The sequence below is a fragment of the Hypanus sabinus genome, chromosome 5 (assembly GCF_030144855.1).
Source record: "Hypanus sabinus isolate sHypSab1 chromosome 5, sHypSab1.hap1, whole genome shotgun sequence".
Taxonomy (NCBI): Eukaryota; Metazoa; Chordata; class Chondrichthyes; order Myliobatiformes; family Dasyatidae; genus Hypanus; species Hypanus sabinus.
Window position 1 is genome coordinate 76,016,622 of NC_082710.1, and position 19,767 is coordinate 76,036,388.

The following is a 19,767-nucleotide window of genomic DNA, read 5'->3' on the forward strand; positions in this document are numbered from 1 at the left end:
CCAGTCTCTGGCTAAAGAAATTCCTCATCTCTGTTCTAAAAGGACACCCCTCTATTCTGAGGCTTAAAACTCTCCCACCATAGAGAACATCCTCTCTGCATCCACTCTGTCAAGACCTTTCACCATTCAAAAGGTTTCAAAGAAGTCACCCCCCATTTCTTCCAAATTCCAGTGAAAACAGGAAACCCTCTTCATATGGCAAGCCTTTTAATCCTGGTATAATTTTCATGAACCTCCTTTGAACCTTCTCCAGTTTCAGCACATTCTTTCTAAGATAGGAGGCCCAAAACTGCTCACAATACTCCAACATGAGGAAATCTACAGATGCTGGAAATTCAAGCAACACACAAAAAATGCAGGTGGAATGCAGCAGGCCTGGCAGCAGCTATAGGAACAAGCACTGTCGACGTTTTGGGTCGAGACCCTTCATCAAGACCCTGACAAAGGGTGTCGGCCTGAAACGTCGACAGTGCTTCTTCCTATAGATGCTGCCTGGCCTGCTGCATTCCACCAGCATTTTGTGTGTGTTGCTGTCACAATACTCCAAGTGAGGCCTCACCAGTGCTTCATAAAGTTTGAACATTACATTGTTGCTTCATATTCTAGTTCTCTTGAAATGAATGCTAACATTGCATTTGCCTTCTTCCCCACAGACTCAACCTGCAAATTAACCTTTAGGGAATTCTGCACAAGGTCTCCCAAGCCCCTTTGCACCTCAGTTTTTTGTATTGTCTCTCCAGTTAGAAAATAGTCAACCCTTTCAATTTTTCTATCAAAGTGAATGACCATACATTTCCCAACACTGTATCCCATTTACCATTTATTTACCCATTCTCCTAATCTGCCCAAGTCCTTCAGTAGCCTCTCTACTTCCTGAAAACCACCTGTCTCTCCACTTATCCTCATATTGTCTGCAAACTTTGCAACAAAGCCATCAATTTCATCATCCAAATCATTGACATATAATGTGAAAAGAATTGGATCCAACTCAGACCCCAGTGGAACACCAGCAGCCAGCCAAAGAAGGCTCCCTTATTCTCACTCTTTGCTTCTTGACAATCAGTCACTGCTTTATCCATGCTAGAATTTTTCCTGTAATACCATAGGCTTGCAGATTGTTTAGCAGCCTCTAGTGTGGCACCCTGTCAAAGGCCTTCTGAAAATCCAAGTACACCACATCAACCGATTTTCCTTTGTCTATCCTGCTTGCTATTTCTACAAAGAATTCCAACAGATTTATCAGGTTAGATTTTCCCTTGAGGAAACCCTGCTGACTGCAGCCTATTTATCATATGCCTCCAAGTACCCCACATCCTTAATAATTGACTCCAACATCCTTCTAACCACTGAGGTCAGACTGACTGGCCTATAATTTATTTTCTTCTGCCTCTCTCTGGCTTGAAGGATGCAGTGACATTTACAATCTTCCAGTCTTCCAGAGCCATTCCAGAATCGGTGATTCTAGAAAGATCAGTACTAATGCCTCTACAACCACCTCTTTCAGAACCCTGGGATGTACACCATCTGATCCAAATTACTTATCTATCTTCAGAACCTTCAGTTTTCCAAGAACCTTTTCTCTAGTAATGGTAATTCCACACACTTCATGCCCTTGACAGTCTGGAACTTCCAACATACTGCTAGTCTTCCAGTAAAGACTGATGCAAAATACTTATTCAGTTCATCCACTTTTTTGTTGTCCCCTATGACGACTTCTCCAGCATCACTTTCCAGCGGTCCAATATCCACTCTTACCTCTCTTTTACACTTTATGTATCTGAAGAAACTTCTGGTTTTCTTTTTAATGTTATTAGCCAACTTACTTTCATGTTCCATCTTTACCTTCTTAATGACATTTTAGCTGCCTTCTGCTGGCTTTTAAAAGTTTTCCTATCCTCTACTTCCCACTACATTTTGCTCTATTATATGTTCTCTCTTTGGTTTTTATGTTGGCTTTAACTTATTTTGTTAGCCATAGTTGTGACAATTTGCTTTCACGATACTTCTTTGTTTTTGGGATTTATATATCATAGCTTTCTGAATTGCTCCCAAAAATTCCAGCCATTGCTGCTCTGCCTTCATCCCTGCCAGTGTTCTTTTCCAATCAATTCTAACCAACTTCCCTCTCATGCCTCTGTAATTTCCTTTACTCAATTGTAATACTGACACACCTGACTTTAGCTTTTCGTTCTCAAATTTCAGGTTGTATTTGATCATATTATGATCACTTTCCCTTAAGGGCTCTTTTACCTTAAGCTTGCTAATTAATTCTGGTTTATAGCAAAACACCCAGTCCAGAATAGCTGATCCTCCAGTAGGTTCAACCACAATGTGCTCTAAAAAGCCATCTTGTAGGCCAGGGTCACCAACCTTTTTTGCACCGTGGGCCGGTTTAACATTGACAATATTTTTGCAGACCAGCCGAATATGTTAATCACGACCAGAGTAAAAGTGATAAGTCAACTATAAGTCACTTATAAGTGGCTAATACACTCAATTTCATTTCTAAAAGTGTTTATCTAATGAATTTAATAGTAAATACACAGTGCATATTTTCCATGCATGAATATAGTGATAAGTCAATTATAACTCACTTATAATTCAATAGAATCATAACATTTTAAGTAACATTTGGATACTAAACACACAGTGCATACTTTCCTCGTATGAACATATAAGTTCATTGCAACACATCAGTGAGAGGACAAGGTAAGGGCCGGAGGTACTGGGGCCGCGGCAGTCGCAGTCCAGAGAGAGCAGCCGACAGAAGTTTGGCTTGAGGGATGACTTTCAGTAAGTTGCAGCAAGGTAGCTGCTCTGCTGCTTATGAAACCGAGCCCAAATTAGGTCATATGCGAATATTTTAGCACCAGGTTCCCTACGAACATTCAGTGTGCTAAACGGCCCATCTGTCCGCGCTCCAGGCCAGTATCAATGGCACTTCTCGCTGGCCACACGAGGTGGCCAGATACCTGAGGCCAACCAGTGATCCCTGGGGTGAGGGTATCACTGCATTTAGGCGACTGATGACCTCGCGCGCGTTCAAGTTCAACAGTGGGCGTGACAGGGAATGAGGAAAGGTGCAGCTGACTCATATCGTTTCATATCGACAAATCATATTGTTTCCTCGCTTATGCTTTGGTAGCTTCAAGCCATTTTTGAAGCCTTTTGAAGCCCATGGTAGCACATGCTTTGTGGCCCGCTGGTTGGGGACCACTGTCGTAGACAGTCCAGAAATTCCCCCTCAACCTGATTTTCCCAATCTATCTGCATATTGCAGACCCCATTACTACTGTAACATTGTCCTTTTGGCATGCATTTTCTATCTCTTGTAGTAATTTGTAGGTCACATCCATACTACTGTTTAGTGGTCTGTATACAACACTCATCAAGGTCTTTTTACCCTTGCAGTTCCATAGCTCTATCCACAATATTTCATCTACCTTATTCCATATACTACATGCATTCAGATATAACATCTTCCACCCTGTATTCACCTCTTTCAATTTTGTCTGCCTTTTATGATGTAACTCATCCTGTTGACTGCAATTTTGCCCTATCAACAGCCTCTCCTCACTACACATTGGTTTGTAAACCAGTTACCTCCTCTTCAGCACTATTATCTGCCTTTCCTTTTATCGTTGCACCATGCTCAACCTTTTGATTAACTTTGTCTGAAGTCTTACCAACATCTGCCTCCACAACCTCTCCACTAATTGTTCTGGCAATCTGGTTCTCATCCCCTGCTACTCTAGTTTAAATCTCACTATGCAGCATTAACAAGTCTTACTGCTAGGATATTAGTCCCTCTCCATACCTTCTCTACAGGTTCCACCTTCCCTCTAAGAGAGCCCAGTAATCCAAAATTCTTCTGCCCTCACTCCTGCACCACGTGTTAAACTGTATAATCTTCCTAGTTCTAGCCTCACTAGCATATGACATGGGTAGCAATCACAAGATCACAACCCTGGTGATCCTGCATTCCACTGAGATGTAACACTGAGCGTCATAGGAAGTCATTCCTACCTGTGGCCATCAAACTTTACAACTCCTCCCTAGGAGTGTCAGACACCCTGAGCCAACAGGCTGTTCCTGGACTTATTTCCACTGGGCATGATTAACTTATTACTATTTAATTATTTATGGTTTTATATTGCTATATTTCTTCACCATTCTTGGTTGGTGTGGCTGTAACGAAACCCAATTTCCCTCGGAATCAATAATGTCTGTCTGTCTGTTCACTTAGCACCTGACTCCCTATGCAGAACCTGGTCACTCATCCCACCCATGTCATTGGTACCTACATGGACCACGACTTCTGCCTGTTCACCCTCACACTTAAGAATGCTGAGGACTCGATCCAAGATAACCCGGACCCTTGCATCCAGGAATCTTGTTCTTGTCTGTCCATTCCCCTAACAAATCCTGTATCACCACAGCGTGCATCTTCTTCGCCACTTTTCAGAGTCACAGAAGCAAACTCAATTCCAGAGACCTAACTACTGAGACTTTCCTCTATAAAGTCATCTCCATCCCCCCCCCCCCCCGCCCCAACAGTATCCAAAGAGATATACTTGTTGTTGAGGGGGATAACCACAGGGGTCTCTGTACTGGCTCCTTAACCCAGCTCCCCTTCCTGACTGTCACTTGAGTGTAACTTCCTCTCTATATGTCCTATCAGTCACCTCTTAGGCTTCCCTAATGAGCCAGAGTTCATCCAGTTCCAGCCTCCAACTCATTAATGGGGATTGTGAGAAGCTGCAGCTAAATGCAGTTCTGACACCTGTAGTCATTAGGGTCACTGAAGGTTTCCACATCCTGCAAGAAGAAGTTTTCACTATCCTGCCTGGCATCTCTACTGTCGGAGCTGAGCAGATATAAAGAAGGGAAGGAAAATTACTTGAGCTTTCCTTTCCTTTCTCTGAATGAAGCCTCTCTTCACTGATACTTCAAAGGGCTAAAGCCTTACGATCACCACTCTATAGTCCAGTCAGATGACGGCCACTGTGACAATGGCTGCTGCACTTGCTTCTGCCTTCCTTTAATTTGCTCTTACTAATAAATTCCAAATGTTGATTGCAATGCTCCTTCCATCATGAATCATAGTTGGGATGAGGTTTTGGTGTTGGTGTGCAGTGCCCTTTTTGCTCCAAACACAGTAATGTGCATTTCTGTCAGAAAGTTCAACTTTTGTCTCCCACAGAACACTGCCCCAGAAGTTCAAAAGTGCTGTGGAACATCCAGGTGATGGCTTGAAAACTTAAGACATGCAGCAATGTTTTTCTTTGGAGAGCAATTTTGCAGCATGCCCACTCCTAGGGAGAGTAACAACAGTACTGAATTTCCTCCATTTGTAGACAATTTCTCTTACTGTGGACTGATGAACACTCAGGTCTTTAGAAATGCTTTTGTAGCCTTTCCCAGCTTCATGCATCTCTACAATTCTTTTCTAAGGTCCTCTGAAAGTTGTTGTGATCAAGGCTTGATGCACATAAACAGATCTTTCTTGAAAAAAACAGGCTCTGTCAGTAACATGACTTTGCATTTGTTTTATATAGGGCAGGGCACACCTACAAATCACACCTCCAATCTCATCTCATTGATTAGAACGCCTGACTCCAAATAGCTATAGTAGAAGGTATTACCCCAAAAGTTCACATACTTTTTGAACGTAGACTAATAAATGGTGTACTCAGTATTGGAGAGGTAGTACAATTGTTTTTGTGTTATTAGTTTAGGCATATTGTGTTAATCTATTACTGTGGCAAATGAAGATCAGACCATATTTTTATGAGTAATTAATACAAAAAACACAGGCAATTGCAAAGGATTTACAAAGGCTTTCTTGCAACTGTACATGTCTATTAAATAGTTAAAATAAGTAGTGAAAAAAAAGCAGAAATAAAAAATTGAGGTAGTGTTCATGGGATCAATGGAAATCAGATTTCTTAAATGGACATTAAATTCACTCAGTAATTCTGGAACAGCTTCTTCCCCTCTGCCATCTGATCTCTGAATGTACATTGAACCCATGAACGCTACATCACTGTTTTTTTGTTTTATTTATTTCTGTCTTTGCACTACTTATTTTAACTTACCTATTTAATATATAGAAAAATCTAAATATGGTAAGCATACATTTATCATATATTGCATTGTACTTCTACAAAGTTAACAAATTTCACAACATATGCTGGTGATCTTAAACCTGATTCTGAAAATAAGATTGATCGTCGGGTCAGAAATATACGAAGAGCACAGGAGCTTGCATGTTTAAGATGGAGTATTCCCATGCAAAGGAGCGTTTGTGGTTCCAGAGGGAGGACAAAACTGAATTGCCTACTGGTATCATGATAAACGGGAACACCAGGGAGCCAAGAGAACCCAGGGAAAGATAAAGGTGGTGTGCTGATAGCCTAAGATGGAGCACTATCTCAAGAATTGTTTTATCAGTGCACAATAGAATCCTGATGAAAATGTGTCGAAAGAGCCCTCCGACATATTAGACCAGTGGAAGGGCCTTGGAATAATTTGCAGATGAATTATGTTGGACCTCTACCACTCACAACAGGAGGGTACAAATATATTCCTGCAGTAGTAGATACTTTCACCAAGTGGGTGGAAGCTTTCCTGACTGATAAACACAGCTAAAGCCATGACACACATCTTATTGAAAAGGGTATTTACTCACTGGGGATTACCCCCGAGTCGATCAAGGCACACATTTTACCGTACAGATAATGCAAGATGTCATGGACTTTTAGGGATCAGGCAAAAATTTCATCTACCCTATAGAGCACAATCTAATGGAGTGGTGGAAAGGATGAGTGAAATACTAAAAATTATGGTTGCCAAAATGGTGCAACAACATGACAAGTAGTTTTGTCTTATGCATTGATAATAAGGAATGCTTATCTTCAACAGGTTATACCCCGTATAAACATGACATGAGAGGAATGGGTGTTATTAGGACGAGATTTGTCAGAACCCAAAATAGATGGGATTATCTCTGAAAAGTGGGTACAAGAGTTGGTAGACATCGAATGAAGCCAATTATGTGGCAGCTCATCAACTAGGAAAGAAGAAGCAATAAAGCTTACTTTGACTCAAAAGTTAGTTCCAGGACAGAGTGATGATTAGAATATACAACCCACTTCATTTTTAAATCCAAAGTTTGCAGGCCCTTTGAAATTATAGACAATGTAAATCATCAGCGTACAACATACAATGTACTGATTATTTCAGGTAAAAGTGGGTGATACTATATCAACCAGCTAAAATCATTGGGAGGAGAAACAGGAAAGTTATCATTGTCGGCCTGTAACAATCCAAGTCTTAACTTGGAAGATTTGAGGATGGAACATCTGTCCTAAAAAGATGGGAACATACCTGATCAAGGGGGTGATTTTCTGTTCCCTCATCCTGAGAATGACAGGAGTTTGGTCAAAAAGATAAGAAAAAGAGAAAAAGAAAAATACACTGGTATGTGCCTCTCCTACCTTGAAATGAAATTGAGTGAAGTAAAATGAATGGCTTGAGTCCAAAGGCAATTGGGAACCTGGATTGGATTATCTAGAAAACAAATACAAAATATGGGCTTGAAATAATTTAAGAAAGAAACTGGAAGTAAGTGCGTAAATTATCCTTGTGTGTGAAAGGTTTATTTCGACATGAAGGGAACAATGAATTGTTACAATGGAATGGAATTTTTGGGTCAGTCTTGATCCAGAACCATTACAGTGGACAAGCTATGTCAATACAGGCAATCCCCGAGTTACGTACAAGTTCCATTCCTGAGTCCATCTTTAAGTCAGATTTGTATGTAAGTCGGAACAAGTACATCCGGTATTATTTAGCGTCAGTTCATCAAACGTTTGTCTTAGTATATAGTATATATTTTACCTTTCTATGCATATAAAACACTTAAGAAACGTATGTATTCCAATAATTAAACCACTGCGTTGCGTAGTAATTTCATCGAGGCAGGTCATTTCACATGCTCCATTATTCTCACTTTATCCGTAATCCTTTAAAATTGGTCCAATCGTTGACCGATAGTAGCTTAACGCTTTTCCAATGATCGATGATGTTTCACATCTTTACATACGCTTTATTATTTCCACTTTATTTTCAATCACGATTGCTTCCCGTCAATGGAACAAAAGCACTGCCGGCAGCAAGTCCCAAGCTGCGCCAGCTCCCGAGGTCTGCTGGGTCCTGAGGACCACTGTACTGAGACAGGCTAAGTGGGATAAGAGGGGGCTGTGCTGAGTTTGAGCATTTGATCCTCCACAATATTCCACGTGGTTATTTAAACTGGAGGTGGCAGTGGTTTTTTTTTTACGAGGTTAAGTTGCGAGCTCGACATCAACTCAGCATGGGTGCGGACTGTCACTGGATCGAAACTCTGTTCTCCAGCCCGGCGCTGATCTTACTGTGCCACCAGCTGACCGGAACGGGGGCGGGGGGGGGTCACGCGGGGTCAGGGTGAATCTTACTAAGAAAAATTTAAGCCAAATACAAAGTTAAACTCCTGACACAGTGCCAATGGCAACGATTTAAAATAGCGGACAGCATCGCAATCCGACTTAAAATGGCGAACGGTGTCACGATCTGACTTAAAATGGCGGACGGCGTTCTCCTTCCTCGGTTCATAAGTACGAGTTGTCCATAAGTCAGATGTTCATAACTCGGAGACTGCCTGTAGTAATGCCATAACTTGGAGAACAGTCAGTGATCAAAAATAACTTTCCTCAAAAGACACATATAGCAACAGCAGCCAAGAATTATACCAAAGGATAGAAACAAAGCCCTTTAGAAAGTTACAATGTTACCATTGGAAACGTAACCAGATCTGGCCATTGTAAGATGACGAAGGAGAACTTCACAATCCAATGCACTGATACGGATCCATATTTGTGGGACATTACTGAGTTGCTAGTGATTCTTCACTTCACTGCAGACTGAAAATGTGCATGGAGGAGGCAAGGCAGATAATCCAAAGGACTAAACACGCTAAGGCAATTAAAATGACCGATAAGGCAAATGAAGTGATTTAGATTTTTGGGATTGGATTTCAAATATTCAAATGCATCCATGGGTGAGCTAAGTTCCCTCTCAGACGTGTGCGTGCACACACGTTTTTCAACCAGCGCACAAAGGAAATTAATGTATGCACAAAAGATTAGTTACCTAAAATAATGTAGCAATTAATATAGTTTATTGAAAATAATCTTTTAGCTAAATATTAAAATATCTGAGTGACTTAAATATGTATGTTATTTTGTTGTTATTCTGTGCAGTTTTATGTCAAGTATTTTGTAAACCTACATAAACTGTGCCATGTGTGCATTCAGTGCGCACATACTTTTGTCACGGGAAAAAAATATGCACAACATAAGATTTTTGCGCACACTGACTACTAAAAATTAGAGGGAATATCATGGGTGAGAATAGTATCACAAACTGCTGTAATACTAATTTTATGTACGCTGATTATTGTATTGCTTAATGTGTATCAACTTAAAAGGTAGAAGGCTGAAATTACATGAAACTTAAAGGATGATGCTCTTAAAAAACAGAAATGATTGTTAGTTTAAAAAGGGTGTGAATTCAGTAAGTAAATGTTACTTTTACCTTTATGTAATGTGAAGTGTTGCACACCTACTGGGGATCCATGGCAGTCAACAGAACAAAAGGATAATGATCTTAAGATCAAGAGGAGAGAGATGTTGGCCAGAAAGAACTGCAATCTACAAATCAGTGAACAGGAATGAGGGAAGGTGCTAGAAAAGTCCAAAGCAAAAAATTTTGTTCTTGCCATATGTTTGCAGGAATGGAAACAGCCATTTTGTGAGATTGTCCTTGCAGCCACCATTTTGTGAACTGTTTGATGAACAGGTTCTCACTCAGGGATAGCTCAATCAGAGCAGTTAAACATAGCACAAGGAGTTTCTTGGGCTGATGTGCTAAACCTGATACCGTTATCAGATAAGAAGCTGTATATTATGTAAAATGGCAGGTTTGCAAAAGGAACAGCCTGTGATGTGGATGTCTGAGTCCAGTGTCTGTATGACCTAGCTGAACTGATTTGGATCTGAGTTGGAAATAACAAAAGGAACTACCTAGGCACAAGGCTGAAACTAACACAGGTCAGATGAGCCTATGCCAATGAATTTGTAACATCATAGACTGACCCAATTAGGAAAAGAATCAGAATAAGATTGGAGAATTTCAGGAGCACAGGCAGTGACAACTCCAGAGACCAAACATCGCGAATGTGGATAACCCCACATCGGAAATGTGGAGGCTACACTGGGATCAAGAAGACTGTCTGGCCAGCATAGACTCCTTTTCCTGGGACTACCTTCCCTATTCCTTGACTGCTTACAGAGGGTCATGGAAACTAGTGGATGTGCACACAAGTATTTAGTTTCTAAATTTATATGCTGTTTAGGTGAGGCAATAAAAGTACTTGTCAGTAAATACAGATCCTCTCGATGCCTAACTGATCATTATTGTTGAGGGTTAATACTTCCTCTTGCTAGTCTTGCAGGCATTGCTTTTAAAGTGATTATACCTCATTGCATTACGTTTAATGTAGTGAAATGCAATCAGCCCAACTTGTCAATACCTACCAAGGTTAGTCATGAAGTTCATTCAAATTTATTGTTATTCAACCATACACATGTATACGGTGAATGAAACAATGCTCCTCCAGACCAATGTGCACAACACAGTACATACAACTTGTACGTAACATACAAGGCAATTACACTTCACTGCATTAATAAACAAATATAATGCAGTGAGATGTAACGAGACCAGCTTGTCCATGCCAACCAAGGTTAGTTCCATCTGAGATCAAATTCAGTTATCATTCAACCATACACATGTATACCACCAAATGAAGCAACATTCCCCTGGTTCAGGGTTCAGTACACATACATGCAACTTGCACACATAATGCAGTAAGATTACTACTCACAAACACCAGAAAATCTGCAGATGCTGAAACTCCAAGCAACACACATAAAATTTTTTTGGATCGGGACAAGAAGAACGGCATGAGAGCTAAATTCTGAAGGAAGACAGTTTTTTAAAAAAACTTCTTCCGAGTACAAGAAGGCGCGTGACATAGACAGGACAGGACAGAGAGTTTAAAAAGAAGACCACCCTATACAGAGGGCAGCAGAGTGTAGGGCTTTGGCTCAACGGGCTTAGGCAGTAACAGGAAGAGGGGAGAGCGAGGCACCAACTCTTTTTTTGCCCTTGGCAAATCAGCCTGGACAGATGGAGGAACGGCAGGGCTCACTCAGCTAATGTTAAGAGCTAATGGTTTAAAAAGTTTGTGTGTTTGGTGAGATAAGTGGGTGAGTAGACTTATTTTTCCTTGTTTCATTCCAGTAGAATTAGGTAGCATGTCTTACAGGGTTAGTGCTTTGTTCAGGGTGTCAGATGTGGGAATCCTGGGAGACCTCCAGCCTCCCTGATGGCCACATCTGCGCCAGGTGCACTGAGATGCAGCTCCTCAGAGACCGTGTTAAGGATCTGGAGCTGCAGCTTGATAACCTACTGCTTATTAGGGAAAGTGAAGAGGTGATAGGAGCTACAGGGAGATGGTCATCCTTAGGCTACAGGGGTCAGAAAACTGGGTGTCTGTTAGGAGAGGGAACGAAAATGCCCGGATAGTGGAAAGCACCCCTGTGGCTGCCTCCCTCAGCAACAAGTATATTGTTTTTGATGCTGTTGAGGGGGATGACCTGACGAGGGACAGCCACGGTGACCAGGTCTCTGGCACTGAGATTGGCGCTGTTGTGCAGGAGGGACGGAGGGAGAAGAGGAATGCAGTAGTCATAAGGGATTCCATAGTCAGGGGAACAGACAGGAGATTCTGTGAGCCTGATAGAGATACCTGCATGGTGTGTTGCCTCCCAGGTGCCAGGGTACGGGATGTCTCGGATCCGGTCCAGAATATTCTGAAAGGAGAGGGCGAACAGCCAGCTGTTCTTGCGACATGTTGGTACCAATAACATAGATAGGAAAAGGGGGGGAGGTCCTGAAGAGAGATTTCTGGCAGTTAGGAAGGAAGCTGATAAGCAGGACCTCCAGGGTAGTAATCTCAGGATTGCTACCAGTGCCACATGCTAGTGAGGGCAAGAATAGTAGGATCAGGCAGATGAATGCGTGACTGAGAGACTGGTGCAGGGAGCAGGGTTTTAGATTCTTGGATCATTGGGATCTCTTCTGGGGGAAGTATGACCTGTTCAAAAAGGACGGGTTACACATGAACCCGAAGGGGACCAATATCCTGGCAGGAAGGTTTAATAGAGGTGTTAGGGAGAGTTTAAACTAATTTGGCAGGGGGATGGGAACCGAAATGATAGAGCGGAGGAGGGGGAAAAACAGAAATAAATCTAAGATAATGAGCAGTAAAGATGTCAGGAAGGACAGGCAGGTGATGGGGCAAATTTGCAGTCATTGGGATGAGTTACTGTTGCTGTGCAATCAAAGCAAAAAGTACTGGATTTAAGGTGTTATACTTAAATACACGCAGCACAAGGAATAAGGCGGATGATCCTGTCGTACAGCTACAGATTGGCAGGTATGATGCCCTGGCCATCATTGAGATGTGGCTAAGGGATGCATGTCTCTGGGAGCTGAACGTCCAAGGATACACAGTGTACTGGAAGGATAGGCAGGTAGGCAGAGGGGGTGGTATGGCTTTTTTGGTAAGAAATGATATTAAATCACTAGAAAGAGGTGACATAAGAACAGAAGGTGCAGAATCTTTATGGGTTGAGCTAAGAAATCGCAGGGGTAAAAGGAACCTGGTGGCAGTTATATACAGGCTGCCTAACAGCTACAGTGATGTGGACTACAAATTACAACAGGAAATAGAAAAGGCTTGCCAGAAGGGCAGTGTTATAATAATTGTGGGGGATTTTAACATGCGAGTGGATTGGCAAAATCAGGTCAGCAATGGATCTCGAGAGAGAGAATTTGTAGAATGTCTATGAGATGGCTTTTTAGAACAGCTTGTTATTGAGCCCACTGGGGATCAGCTGCAAAAATTGTAGTAATTGTGGCTGTGCACACTTCCCTTCCCTGACACCCATAAGTGTCCAGTATACTGCTGGCCCTTCGTCAGGACTGAAGGGTCTCAGTCCAAAACGTCAACTGTACATCTATAGATGCTGCCTGGCCTGCTGCGTTCCACCAGCATTTTGTGTGCGTACTGCTTGAATTTCCAGCATCTGCAGATTTCCCCGTGTATGTGAATCATCCATTACGTGAACTCCCAGAAACTTGGTGCTAACTCTCTCCACAGATGAGCCGTGTATGTACAGTGAAGAGTGGTCAGCCTGCACCTTCCTAACATTCACAATCACCTCTTTGGTCCATGTTGAGAGTCACGTTATTGCACTCACACTCTACCACTAGTTGCTCTGACTTCTCTCTGTACACCATCTCATCATCATTGCTGATGAGGCCATATAGTTTCATCATCGAACTTGGTGATTCAGTTGAAATGGATCTAGCAGTACAGTGTAAATAGTAGTGGGCTGAGGATACAGCCCTGGCTGGTGGTGCTCAGCATAATGGAACTAGAGATGTTTTGCCAACATGGATTAACTGGGGACTTTCTGTCAGGATCCAGCTAGAGAGAGGTGTTGAGACCTAACAAGGACTGCTTACCCACCAACTTCTGAAGAATGATTGTATTAAACTCTGAGCTGAAGTTCATAAACAGCATCCTGGCATAGGAGGACCACTTTACAGGTGGGACAGGACAAAGCGCAGTGCAGAAGCTATGGCATCACAGTGGACCGATTTGAGCAATAAATGAACTGGAAATGTGGCAGGAAGACAGAATTTAATGCAATTTCTAACCACTCGAAACACTTCATTATTGTTGAGGTCAGTGCCACAGGACAGTAGTCATTGAGGCAGGTTACTGTTGCTTACTTGGGCACCGGGATGGTGGCCACCTTGAAGCACAAGAGGACAGCAGACTGTTCCAGAGAGAAATTGAAGATATCTGTTAAACCACCATTAACTGGATTGCACAGTCCCTAGTTATGTTATCAGACCTCACAGCTTTAAGTGGCTTGACTTCCTCATGTAACACCCTGGGAAAAGTTTCACTACTAATGTAATGGTCTTTCTGTAGAAGCACTGCTAATGTAATGGTTTCTCTGTAGCAGCAGTGTTTGGCTAAAGATAGCGGGGGATTTGGAATGTGTGCCGTCCAATAAAGGGATTTTTTCTTCTTCTTGTGTGTCTGAAACTGAAGTGATCTGGGTCTTTTGATCAGTGGAAGATGAAGAGAAGATGCCAGAAAGGAGAGGTCATAGACACCAAAAAGGAGTGGACTTGGTTGGGAGTTGACAAGGCACAGGGAAATGGATGAAGGACCTGTGGAAGGGGAACCATGAGCTCCAACTTGTGCACATTAGACTGTTTCATTAAAATGGGCCCCTTTCTTTTTGTTTTACTTTACTAACCCTTTAGTCAAATTCAGAATTATAAAGCTAAATCGTTTAATTGCATATGATGTACCGTCTGTTATTTTATGGTACTGATTTGTAACAGGGTAACACATCATGCAGCATCCACCCAAACAGGAGGTTTTGCACCTGATCTCATACATTTGGTGGGGTCAGAGACTGCCCTCCTTAGATTTATGCATCCAACAGAACCTGAGTGTTACACTCACATCAGCTGTGGTCAGACCGAGTGACTGCTCCTTGAGGCACATCGATCCATGCATGAAACTGAGTGGGAGACATTCACCCTGTCAACATCCATCAAAACCTTGAACATCTGTATGATTTGTATTCAGAGGAAAATGATTCAGTTTTATTTCTCCCTCAAGATCATTTGAGAACTTCTACTTCTTCTCAAAAGGCCTCCACACAAAGACTAATTAAACCCTTTACCTGTCATTTTGATGTCACCATGTTGTAACTTTTTTTAATTGATGATGGAATTGAATATGCACATTCACTTAATCATTTGCCTATAGGAACATTACTTTCAAACTGCAGCTCAGTTTGCACAAGAGAAACTCTCACGCACCACACAGATTCCCTAAATGCCACAAATTTTACATTTGACAATCTCATATCATTGAAACTTGCTGAGGGAAAATACATTGATTAACCCCTTTATCTAAACTCATTATTAGGGAATCTCAGCATGTCTTTCTGTGAGGAAGGCCATGAGTTATGATTAAGTTTTTTTTATGAGACAATAAAGTGAGGTCATGGAACATATGCAATTATAGAAGAGGAGGTGTCTGCTGCTAAGTGAAATTAGGGTGGATACATCCACAGAGTCCTCAGACAATGTGCTCCCTCAGACCCTGGAAGAGGCTAGTGCAGATAATTGTAGGGATCCTGGCAGAGATATTCAAATCATGCTTAGCAACATATGAGGTGCTAGAAGATTGAAGGATAGCTAATATTGTTCCTCTATTTAAGAAAGTCTCTAAAAATAAACCAGAAAATAAGGCCGGTGAGTCTAACATCAGCAATAGAAAAATCTTTGGAAGGTATTCTAAGAGACCAAGTATATGAGTATTTCGATAGACAGGGATTGATTAGGGATAGTCAGCATGGTAGGTCATATCTAACCAATCTTAAGAACTTTTGAGGATACTACCAGGAAAGTTGATGAAGGCAACGGAGTGGGTGTTTTCAACATAAGAACCTGAGATATGAGCAGATTGAAATGCCCATTTGGCCCATTGAGTCTGCTCCACCATTTCATCATGGCAGGTACAATTTTCCTCTCAGCTCCATTCTCCTGCTGTCTCCCCAATTCCCTTCATGCCTGACCAATCAAGAATCTATCAACCTCTGCTTTAAATATACATAAAGACTTGGCCTCCACAGCTGCCTGTGGAAAAAATTCCAGTCATGATATCATTAGTCATATCACCTCTCTCTGGCTAAACAAATTCCTTCTCATCTCCATTCTAAAATGAAGCCCCTCTATGCTGAGGCTGTGTCCTCTGGTATTAAAATTGTCCCACCATAGAAATTATTTGCTCCACAGCCACTCTATCAAAGCTTTTCACCATTCGACAGATTTCAATAAGGTCACACCTCAATCTTCTGAATTCTAATAAATATGGGGCTAGATCCTTCATACACTCTTCGTATGACAAGACACTCAATCCTGGAATCATTTTCATAAACCTCCTTTGAACTCTCTCCATTTTCAGCATATCCTTTTCGTAAATCTCCTTTGAAGATGAATCACTACCTGGTTTGGAAATTGCACCATCTCGGATCGCAAGACCCTGCAGTGGATAGTAAGGTCAGCTGAGAAGATCATCGGGTCTCTCTTCCCACTATTACAGACATTTACGCTACACGCTCCATCCGCAAAGCAAACAGCAGTATGAAGGACCTCATGCACCCCTCATACAAACTTTTCTCCCTCCTACCATCTGGGAAAAGGCGCCGAAGCAATCGGGCTCTCACAACCTGACTACGTAACAGTTTCTTCCCCCAAGCCATCAGACTCCTCAATACCCAGAGCCTGGACTGACACCAACTTACTGCCCTCTACTGTGCCTATCGTCTTGTTTATTACTTATTGTAATGCCTGCACTGTTTTGTGCATTTTATGTAGTCCTGGGTTGGTCTGTAGTCTAGTGTATTTTTTTTTCTGTGTTGTTTTTACGTAGTTCAGTGTAGTTTTTGTACTGTTTCATGTAGCACCATGGTCCTGAAAAATGTTGTCTCATTTTTACTGTGTACTGTACCAGCAGTTATGGTCGAAATGACAATAAAAAGTGACTTGACTTGACTTGAACACTCTCCAATGTCAGCAAAACCATTCGCAATATTCCAAGTGAGGCCTCACCTGTGCCTCATAATGCGTCATTGACATATAACATAAATAGGTCCCAACACAGACCCTTGTGGAACACCATTAGTCACTGGCAGCTAACCAGAAAAGGCTCCCTTTATTCCCACTTTTTGCCTCCTGCCAATCAGCCTCTGCTTTATTCATGCTAGAATATTTCCTGTAATACCCCGGGCTTGTAGCTTGTTAAGCAGCCTCATGTGTCAAAGCACCTTGTCAAAGGCCTTCTGAAAATCCAAGAGCACAACATCAACCAAGTCTCCTTTGTCTATCCTGTTTGTTATTTCTTTAAAGAATTCCAACAGATCTGTCACACAAGATTTTCCCTTGAGGAACCCATGCCGAATAAGGCCTGTTTTATCATGTACCTCCAAATGCAATGAGACCTCATCCTTAATAATTGACTCAAACATCTTCCCAATCACTGAGATCAGACTAACTGGTCTATAATTTCCTTTCTTCTGCTTCTCTCCCTTCTTGAAGATTAGAGTGACATTCGCAATTTTCCAGTCTTCTGGAACTTGGGCTTCAGCAAGGCCTTTGACAAGGTTCCGCATGGGATGTCTTCAAGAGGATTCAGTTGCTTGGCATTCAAGATGAGATAGTAAATTGGATTAGACCAGTGATTCCAAATGGGGTTGGTAACGTGTCCTAAGGGGGAAATAAAGTTGTATGGAGGAGTTCAAGATTCATGGGGGTGTGGGGGTGATAAGTGGCATACTAACTTGGGCACGAGACCTGACTGATGATTAGCAGAGCAGGCGCTTCCAAAAAAAAAAAGGATGAGGCACTAGAACACAGGAAGAAACATAGCTCTGCAAGCAGTGAGTACTTGTCAGGACAACACATCTGAAATTCGGTAATCTCATCTGACCTTATATAAGTAAATCATTGAGAGAAGAATGTTCTCAGTTTCCCTGCATGGAAAGTATGGCACTCTCTTTCACAGTGATTTGCACAAGGACTGCTTACACCTGCAGTCACTGAAGAAGGATTTTCAGAATTGATTCAAGGATTTGAACAAAGTGGAAATTCTGGACTGGGTAATTAAACCATGGCTGATCCAATTCTTCCGGTCATCCCCACTCCCCTGCTTTCACCCCATGCCCTTTGATGCCCTGGCTAATCAAGAACCTATCTATCTCTACCTTAAATACACCCAATGACTTGACCTCCACAGCTGCTCATGGCAACAAATTCCACAGATTTACCACTCTCTGACTAAAGTAATTTCTCAGTATCTCAGTTCTAAAAGGACGTCCTTCAATCCTGAAGTTTTGTCTTCTTGTCCTAGAAACCCTCACAATGGGAAATAACTTTGCCATATTTAATCTATTCAGGCCTTTAAACATTCGGAATGTTTCTGAGATCCCCCTCATTCTCCTGAACTCCAGGGAATACAGCCCAAGAGCTGCCAAACATTCATCATAAGGTAACCCTTTCATTCCTGGAATCATTCTCATGAATCTTCTCTGAACCCTCTCCAATGTCAGTATATCCTTTCTAAAATAAGGAGCCTAAAACTGCAAACTGATCTGGATGATATTGTGATTAACTGGAATATATTTGCGGATGACATCAAAACTGGGAGTGTAGCTTGCATTGGGATCTGGACCAGCTGGAAAAATGGGCAGAAAAAATGGCAGATGGAATTTAATTTTACACAGTGAATAGAAGGGCACAGAGCAGTGTGGTAGAACAGAGGAATCTGGAAATACAGATCCATGATTCTTTGAAAGTGGCGTCACAGGCAGATAGGGTCATAAAGAAAGCTTCTGGCATGCTAGTCTTCATTAAGCACTACATACAAGGGTTAAGGTGTTATGTTAAAGTAATTGATGAGACCTAGTCTGGAGTATTCTGCACTGTTTTAGTCACCTACCTACAGGAAATACGTCATTAAATTGAAAGAGTGCAGAGAAAATTTACAGCTATGTTGCCAGGAATTGAGGACGTGTTATAGGGAAAGTTAAAGGTGGGTTAAAGTGGGACTATACACTGGGAGTGCAGGTCGATGGAACTAACTAGATTAATAATTTGGAATGGATTGGATGGGCAAAGAGCCTGTTTTTGTACTATTGTGTTCTATCCCTTCATGAAGATTACCGATGAGGGCAGGGACTGTGCATTTTGTCTCTGAAAATAGTGAAGAATTGTAATGACAGTGGCACGCACCGAAGACGGCAAGGCCATTTGGCCACAGCATCTATAAAAACATCACCAACCGGTCTGCACTGGTGTCATCAAAGCCAGCTTGTCTGAACCGATGCTAGGTCTACACTGGCACCAACTACGCTATCACCAGTATCAGAGCTATCAGCCAGCCCACATCAACACAGGTAAAATCAGGCAGTCGGCACTGAGGCCAAAAACATCCCCCAAACCCGTGACGCCACGGGCCTGAGCCCAGATGACCGGCAGAGAACAAATCGAGTCTGGGCTCCCCTCCTGCAAAGTGTTCTTGTTACTAGCAGACTCCCAATTCTACCCTCTCTCCTCCGTTTCTCTATCTCTCCTATTCTGCCTTTTGTCCTTCTACTGCGGGAGCTCCGTGCTCGGCCTATCACATCACAACTCACCGAAAAGACAGCAACAGTGCGACTCCCGCCGGCTGTGGGTACTGAATAAACGCCGTCTCACTTCTGGTTCCAGTTGCTATACTTCCGGGTCAATGGTACGAGGGCGTGTCTCAGTTGCCGGAATTCCGGTGACCGATTGCATGTGGAGCGCTGAAGGAATTCTGCAGTTCAATTGGATTCAAAGTTGTTTATGTGATAGAAGCGAGGGTGGGAACAATTTCGAGAGCATATAGGATTGGGAATGGGACTCCACGGGGAAGAGTGTGTTACCCACTCCTTTTTAATATAATTGCTAATAATGTAATTA

At 42.2% G+C, this 19,767-nt stretch overlaps 1 protein-coding gene across 4 annotated transcripts in view; it reads right to left on the bottom strand.

Annotated features, from left to right (window-relative positions):
* uba6 (ubiquitin like modifier activating enzyme 6) overlaps positions 1 to 19,543 on the bottom strand; it is a 336,534-nt gene extending 316,991 nt beyond the window's left edge. For 2 of the 4 annotated variants that reach the window (XM_059970137.1, XM_059970135.1), the window contains exons 1-2: positions 11,915 to 11,935; positions 7,500 to 7,572 (exon numbers count right to left, since the gene is read on the bottom strand). In XM_059970137.1, the coding sequence (XP_059826120.1) occupies positions 7,500 to 7,572; positions 11,915 to 11,920 (79 nt within the window). In that variant the 5' untranslated portion in view covers positions 11,921 to 11,935. Of the gene's footprint in view, positions 1 to 7,499; positions 7,573 to 11,914; positions 11,936 to 19,460 lie in introns of those variants that run through there. The other 2 variants (XM_059970138.1, XM_059970139.1) reach the window with 2 other exon arrangements.
* Between the last annotated feature and the right edge of the window lie 224 nt (positions 19,544 to 19,767).